The sequence below is a fragment of the Dipteris shenzhenensis genome, chromosome 12, assembly GCF_047967505.1.
Source record: "Dipteris shenzhenensis isolate YYH24624 ecotype China chromosome 12, Dip_SZ_1.0, whole genome shotgun sequence".
NCBI lineage: Eukaryota > Viridiplantae > Streptophyta > Polypodiopsida > Gleicheniales > Dipteridaceae > Dipteris > Dipteris shenzhenensis.
In genome coordinates this window covers 51,630,209-51,638,225 of record NC_141607.1, presented here as the reverse complement: position 1 = coordinate 51,638,225, position 8,017 = coordinate 51,630,209, and the positions used below count along the sequence as shown (strand labels likewise).

The following is an 8,017-nucleotide window of genomic DNA, read 5'->3' as shown; positions in this document are numbered from 1 at the left end:
TATCCTCGTTCTTGAGCCATTCTTCATTACTTAAGGCCTTCACAGACTCACATCGTGGACCATGGCCTCTAGGAAAAGCGAGATTGAAATGATGACTTTTGTCTTTGTCCCCTCTTCTAAAGACATATGGTGCCATGTGTCCTCTCCCACGTAACCAATTACCAATGTTAGCATTGGGAATAGGAGAATAAATAATACATTTGTGAACGCCGCCACCGTCTTCCCATTCCTCGTACATGCGAAGACCTTTAAACACGCCTTATTAAGTTGGTGAGCGAACTGCATGCAAACAGTATTAATAATAACAGCAATCTATACGATCATGTCGTCGGCTGGCTCGGGCCGAAGAGAAAAGCACATACGATCATGCAGCCATTCCAGCTACCTACTAATTCCACGGTTTTGGATATTCTTCTTACATCTCCAATTCTTCGTTGCCACTCAAATTTCTACCTAGCCACAGTGCTTCAGCCTTACAAACACGCTTAATTCTTCCTAGCGATATGGCTTCCTACACATATTTCTGTGCTGTTCCCCTGGCTCAGGGACGGAAAGGAAAAAGAACATACGTATAATTCTGGCAGCTTATTACAGAACCAAAGCATATACTATAATCATCCCGGCAAAGATTATTAAGCAATGAGGTGCGATTACGGCCTGCTTGCTGGTCCTGAAGAGCTCGTCTTTTTGAGGGAGGAGAGGTAATAGGTGCTGCTCTGACCTTTGACGACGGGCTCTAAAGTGGTGAAGGAATCATAGTGCAGGAAGAAGGTGGCAAGGAAGATCTGGCACAGCAGAGGCACCACATCGCTGGCCGCACACTGCTTGTTTGTGATCGTAGGTTGCGCATCTGAAGGGCCATTGCCCCATAGCACGTAGCGCAGCAGCTTCTGCCCTTCCTCCCCCACAAATCTGTCGGCTCTGAAGGTGTCTGGTTGCTCAAACATCACTGGATCTCGCTCCGCCAACGGCTGGCACCCCCCTAGCATCTCTCCCTTCTTCACTTCGAACCTCGCATCGTGTGATTCGATCACCAGATCCATCTTTGCAACCCCATATTGATAAGGCACTGGCGGATTCATCCTCAGTACCTCGTACACTGCTGATTGAATCGTTGGCATTAGCCTTACCGCCCTCCCCGTCAGCCCCCCCTCGGACTTCACTGCTTCCCTTACCTCCTTCGCCATCACCTGCTGCACTTCATCCCCCGCCTGCCCCACGTAGCTTACCACCGCAGGTAGCAGCAGATTGAGCCCACCGAAGGCGTTGAATCCCAGGAAGAATATGATGTTGTGCAATGCATCGTTCCTTTCTATACCGTGTTCTTTCTCTGCTTTATCGAGCAGCTCCCCCGCATAATCGTTGAAGAATTTCTCGATCTTCTTGTAGTATCCTGACACCAGCAAGAAGGGAATTTGGATGTTGTGCAGCACCAGTTCTTCCAACAGATGAGGGAGACCCACGCTAGCGATGGGAATAAGCTGAGGAGCCAGCCAAGCTGAAAATGCGGTAGGGGTAAGACCGCCCTCTGTAGGGTCTTTTCCGACGACTGTTCTAAGTAATACGTTAAGGGCAACCTGTCCAGTCTCGCTGCTGATTTCAACCTTCCCATCCTTGGCTAGCTTTGCTTCCCATGTAGGGAAAATCTCAGTGACCGCCTTCTGCGTCTCGGGAATCCAATTGCTGGCCTTCGACTTCATCAGATCTAGCACGAAAGACTTTAGCTTCGGGTGCCTCTCCTCGGACGGATCTAAGTAGACGCAGGGCCGAATACCACCGAAGAAAGAGAGAGGAGGCATGTAGTTTGCCGTAAGAACATCCTTCTTGTATACCTGCTCGCTCCAATTATATGCAAACATCAAAAGGTGAGCTCACATGCATGACTGACGGTTAGAAAGTCCCTGCTTCGGAATTCAACAGCAGCAGCAGGCAAGCTAAAAGGAGTTATGCGATTGGAAAGGACAGCCACGAAAAACTGATAAGCATCCAAAGAATCGGCCACAGTACCTTATCCACATCGAATAAAATTGGGAAACTTTTCTGGTCCAAGAGCATGATGACTTTGTTCGTCGAGAATGCGGGTGGGCTGGGCGGCACATTTGTCCTGAACACGGTGCTGTTGTATTTCTTCATGCGGCTAGTCCAGAACTCTGTCTCGCCCTGGAACCAGAAGTAGTCAAGCCGATCTTTGATGGGACCGAGCAGGGGAAGGCCATAGCCACCAGGGATATCTTTGAGAGGAAGCGCGGAGGGAGCAACAGCAGGGGGAGCCGAGGGGGTAGGGGTAGCCATGGAAGGACGAGTTGGAGCGATGGAGTGAATGTCCAGACTTGAAGACGATTTTCAGCAAAGAAACCCAGGACAAACAACGCGTGATTCTTGTGTACGATGTCCTTGGCTTAATTAAGCGAAAGATTTTTACAGTAAAGCGACCACGATTTCCGTCCAGATTCTCGACTTGTGTGTCAACTTTCAAGTCTGCTTCAAACTGCAAAGTGCTTTACGTTTGTTCAGATGGAGTCTACTAACGTGTGGAGGAAAACATCTACTCTCAAGGGTGGTCGTTCCCTGTCGTCCTTGTTCCTGCTGCAGCTAAAAAATTCCTGCTGGTTCCTGCTGGTTGTCGTCATCAGATAAACATGCAATCTGGACAGGAGTGCGTCACACACGTAACTAGCTTGTACCACAAGCTTTCCGTGCTCTGTACAGTTGCTGCACGCCTCCAGATGGTTAGGTGTACTGAGCACTCACGGTTTTTGGCCTGCCCCTCACAGGTTACTGTGGGTTTAGACACAGCGATGCTAGTGGTGAATTTTGAGCGCTGGCACAGATTTCAAGACTGAGTTGAAGCACCTTTGGTGCTTAAATTCGAACCCCGATTTTGGAGGTTGCAGAAATTGGGGTGCGAATTTGAGCACCGATGTGCGATTTCTCTTTTATCCAATACTCGCTTGCCATCTGGCTCTCAATGTTCCTCTTGCACTGAGGCTGTTCTGCCTAGCCAATAGGAAATGAGAACGGACAACTCTGCGGCCGAGACAGAGCTCTACTGCATGTCATCAGATGGCCAGCAACGCTCTAATGCGGGTTCTGTTATGTATTAAATGCTTAGTCCTTTTGTTCACGTGCGACAATGCAATTCGGGCTTCAAGGTCGCACCATCTGTGCACTTTTGATGCAGTGTGTGCACGGCACACGCTCTTAGAGCTAGTGCACACGGACTAGTTGGAGCGCATCCAAAGCGCCTCGAGTCCTGTGCACACACTCAAATTCTTTGGGTGCACCAATGCACCCCCAGGTGCATCCAATCGCAACCCAATATTTCGAGGTGCCAAACAGGGCACCTATGTGCAATCCACCATGACTGAGAAGGTCCATTTTGAAATGGAGTGAAGGTCCATTTTGAAAAACAGGGCGGGCACTTATGGGTTGCAAGTGTACAACCAATGCGAAATTCAAGAGCCGCAAGTGACAAAATTCTAGCGACCAACTTGCTAGAAAAGAGTGCATGAACGAATTGGAGCCCCAAATCAAGTCTTGCAATAGCCCGCCTCCAAGCCGCGCATAGGCTGCGCTCCAGCTTGTGCATGTGCATTGGCCCTTAGTTATGATTCCGAAATCAAATGCTTCTCTTTTCGAAATCAGTGATGCACGCATTGCTATTTTCTTCCATCTTTCTCCCCCTCCCAACCCCCCCCCCCTTCTCTCTCTCTCTCAACCTTCAATTCATCATCTCCAGAAAGCCTTGAAAGATTTATTATCATTCACCTTCTCTTCTCAATCTCTACATATTTTTAGAAAAGGAGGGTGCCACATGGCAAACAATTGAAGACCTTTTCTTGCTCTCTGAGGTAGTCCACGTGGCATGCCCCCTTGAGGCCTCCTAGCGAACCAACCTCACTAGATTCTAGCAAATTTCACATCAACATTCTAAAGGAGGCATCCACCAACCCATCTACCTTGCCTCCTATCGTTCCCCTCTCCTTAGGTTACTTCTCTATCCCTCCCTCTAGCCATCCTTCTTACGCTTTTTGCATCTACTCAGGCAATTGCACATTCTATGTGTCAACATTGCCCTCCTTCTCTATTGCTATTGTTTTTGGTTTTGGATCCAATGCTTTCCTGTGTGAAGCTATCGCCATGTCGATTAGAGGATTGAAACTTTTGCAAGACAGATCATTAAATTCAGGCATAGATGAGCACCTTGCTGTGGGGGTTAAAGGTCATTGTGCCTTTACCCCGGTTATGTACAATACTCAAACACATATAAATGAATGAAAAAGAAGATTAGGGTGGTTCTGCACCCACCAAAACGTGTGGCTCTCTATCTCTCTCTCTCTTTCCCTCTTCCGTTCTTGCTTCCGTTGAGAGTACTGTCAACTGGTATCAGAGCCCGGGTGATCTAGCTGAGTATGCGTGAATGCTTGAAGCTCAGCAGCTCTGTGGGAGGAAGGAGAAGCTCTGTGGGAAGCTTTGTGGGTGACTTTACTTGCATCTGAGTGTGTAGAGACCTTGGAGGAACCTTTGGAAAAGTCACTTTGGTTTTGCGAAGTGGTTTTGAGAGCCTGTTAAGAGTTTTCAAAGAAAAAGTCGTTTTTTGAGCTTTTCCCTATTCCATTCGATGACAGAGACTCCGTATTGACTTGTAGAGGCAACTATTGCTTGCTTTTAGTGTCCACTTCACTTCAGGAGCTTGGAAACACCTTCATTCTTGAATCTGGGATCATTTCATTGGATTCCTGACTCACTGTGTCAGTTTCTGCGTTTTTTGCCCGAGTGTTGGAACTCAAGTTTGGAGCAACCATTTGCAGATCTGTCAGTTCCGGTGGACTCAGGAGGTCCTAAAACTTCTATGTTGCTCATCATTCGCACTCCGGTGGAGTTTACAAACAGCTCTGTTTCCAAAAACGTTTCTCAGTCCGTGTGTTGGACCCAGTGAGTGTTGGAACTCAAGTTTGGAGCAACCATTTGCAGATCTGTCAGTTCCGGTGGACTCAGGAGGTCCTAAAACTTCTATGTTGCTCATCATTCACACTCCGGTGGAGTTTACAAACAGCTCTGTTTCCAAAAACGTTTTTCAGTCCGTGTGTTGGACCCAGTGATTGAGACCACGGTTTCCAAAACCATCTATCCCATTGCCTTCCAGATGGCCAAAAACCCCTACCTGTCAGTTCTTGCACGATTCGGTGGAGGACTTTCAGAGTTATAGATCTCTGTGTATTCGATTTCGTCTCTATGTTATGCATTTTTCATTCTAATGTTTTGAAACCTTAGATTTATGCCACATGGCAGTGGATAAGTGTTGACTCCCATTTCTCACTCATCGGTTGGGATTTTGGAGTTCAAGTAGAAGAGAGATATTTGCAGATTTTCTTGCTGAGTCCGATTATGCAATGGCGCCCATGCTTTGAGGCATCTCAGGTTCTATTTTCAGTAGCGGTCATTACCGTGGGACTATGATTTCTTGAGCATACCTTATGCAGATCACTCTGGTTGCAATTTGAGCAATGTGCGCTCATTCGTGGTATGCATTGGGTTGCAGTGGATGATTTATAGGCCATTTGGATGCATTGCGGTCCTTATTGGCGCTGATAGGCCCAAATTGCCTTGTGGGATGCTATTTTTATTGACGCTTTGCACATGGATGCTATTTTATGTTGAAAGACAGCTTTGACACATTGCAGTGATGCACTGATAGTGCTATGCTCTCTTGGATGAGATATTATTAATGCATATGCCAGTGGACGGTGTTTATGCTTGAGTCATTTGGCACTTATTGGCATTTTGGATTGCCATTGCAGTTGGCATTTTCTTTTGGGCCAGATTTGCTCATATGGATGCATAGTATATGCACATGAGTCAGATGCATCTTTTGATACTTTGAGCTTTGAGTTTTGGTGATATTTCACTCTATTGTGGCATACACATTTGGGTGCACCTAGTATTTGGTGTGATTCTCTCTTGCAGGCACTAGCATTTGGGATTTTGTTTCATTTGCATCATGGCATCCTCTTCCATGTCTGAAAAGGAGTTTTTCAGCATTAAAAAGTTTGATGGGACAAACTTTTCTTTGTGGAAAGAACAAATAAGGGATGTGCTTATTCAAAAGAAGCAGATTAAACCCTTGGCAGGGATTGAAGCTAAGCCTGCAAATATGTCTGAGGATGATTGGAATGAGTTGGATGCATTAGCAAAGTCTACTATCAGATTTCATCTTGTAGAGTCAGTTTATTCCACAGTAGTAAATGAGTAGACTACGGAAGATTTATGGAAGAAACTGTGTGCCACTTATGAGAAGGAAACTGCCTCTAATAAAGTTTACCTCATGAAGAGGTTGTTTGAGTTGCAGATGAAGGAAGGGGTGGTCTCCATTGCTTCTCACTTGAATGAATTCAATATTATTTTCAGCCAGCTTTAGGCTCAGAAGATGAATTTTGATGTGGAGACTAAGGCAATATTTCTCTTATGTTCATTGCCATCCTCATGGGATACCTTCCGTACAGCTGTCGGTAACTCTGCACCTGGTGGAGTACTAAAATTTGATGATGTTGTGGGTAGCTTGTTGGCCGAGGAGATTAGACGGAAGTCTATGGATGGCAACAAGCAGGATGCAGCCTTAAATGTGCAAAGGGGTAGATCACAGTTTAGGGGGAAGTCCCAAGAAAGAGGGAAGTCTCGTAGCAAATCCAGGGCACGGAACATTGAGTGTTACCATTGTGGCAAGAAGGGCCATATGAAAAAGGATTGCTACAAGCTAAAAAGAGAGCAAAAGGATAAGAAAAAGAATGCAAATTGGGGTGCAAATCAAAAGGAAGAGAGTCCAAGGGAGGACAAAGGAAAAGTGAAGATCGAGGAGATCAATGCAATCACACATGATAGTGACAATGACGTTCTCTTCATGTCTAGTTTATCTACAGAGTTGCTTACCACTTCAGATGATGCATGTTCCCAGGATTGGATTTTGGATTATGGTGCTTCATTCCATGTTACTCCCCATAGGGAATGGTTCTCCACTTATGACAATGGAAAGCCAGGTTGTGTGCATCTTGGAAATGACTATGCATGTGACACAGTGGGAGCAGGTGACATAAGGTTTTCTTTTGCAAATGGGTCTGCATTTGTTTTGAAACATGTGAGACATGTGCCTAAGCTGACCAAGAGTCTTATTTCAGTGGGTCAGCTAGATGATGCTGGTTTTCACACCACTTTTGGCTTTCAGAGTTGGAAAATTCAAAAGGGCTCTATGCTTTTGGCTAGGGGTGCCAAGTGTGGGACTTTGTATCCCTTACATGTATCACGGGTATTTGATCATGTTGTTGCAATAACCGAGTAGCCAAGCACTTCTTTGTGGCATTGCAGGTTGGGGCACATGAGCCAGAATGGAATGAAACTTTTATGCCGTTTGGGTTATGTACCGCATTTGAGTTTCTCTGATTTTGAATTTTGTGAGCATTGTCTCTATGGGAAGCAGACTAAATCAGCCCATAAAAGAAGGGGAAAGAAAGAGTTTGAAATGCTTGATTTGGTGCATTCAAATGTATGTGGTCCCATGTCTACACGGTCATTAGGCGGGGCTGAATACTATGTGACATTCATTGATGATGCAACTAGGAAAGTGTGGGCTTATGCTATAGCTCAGAAGAGTGATGTGTTCTAGGTATTTCAGAAATGGCTACCCTTGGTTGAGAATCAGTCAGGTAGAACGCTTAAATGCCTATGGACTGACAATGGTGGAGAGTATCTCTCTCATGACTTTCAGCATTTCTGTGATACACGTGGGATTAAGAGGGAGCTCACATCCCCTTGTACTCCAGAGCAAAATCCAGTTGAAAAAAAGATGAACCGTACCATTCAAGAAAGGTTGCAATGCATGCTTTCCAATGCAAGTCTTTCTGGTGGTTTTTGGGCTGATGCAATGAAGACTACAATGCATGCAATCAATAGATCACCTAGTAAGAGTTTGGATGGTGGTATTCCTGAAGAGGCATGGCGTGGCAAGAAGCCCTCTTACTCTCAT

The 8,017-nt window shown here is 45.8% G+C and overlaps 1 protein-coding gene across 1 annotated transcript; it reads right to left on the bottom strand.

Annotated features, from left to right (window-relative positions):
- Positions 1–550: 550 nt before the first annotated feature.
- LOC147896364 (allene oxide synthase, chloroplastic-like) lies at positions 551–2,512 on the bottom strand. The gene is made up of 2 exons (XM_087382524.1): positions 2,008–2,512; positions 551–1,832 (listed from the first exon to the last, which is right to left on the bottom strand). The coding sequence occupies exons 1-2, from the start codon at positions 2,290–2,292 to the stop codon at positions 651–653; spliced, it is 1,467 nt and encodes a 488-aa protein (XP_087238650.1). The 5' UTR covers positions 2,293–2,512; the 3' UTR covers positions 551–650.
- Between the last annotated feature and the right edge of the window lie 5,505 nt (positions 2,513–8,017).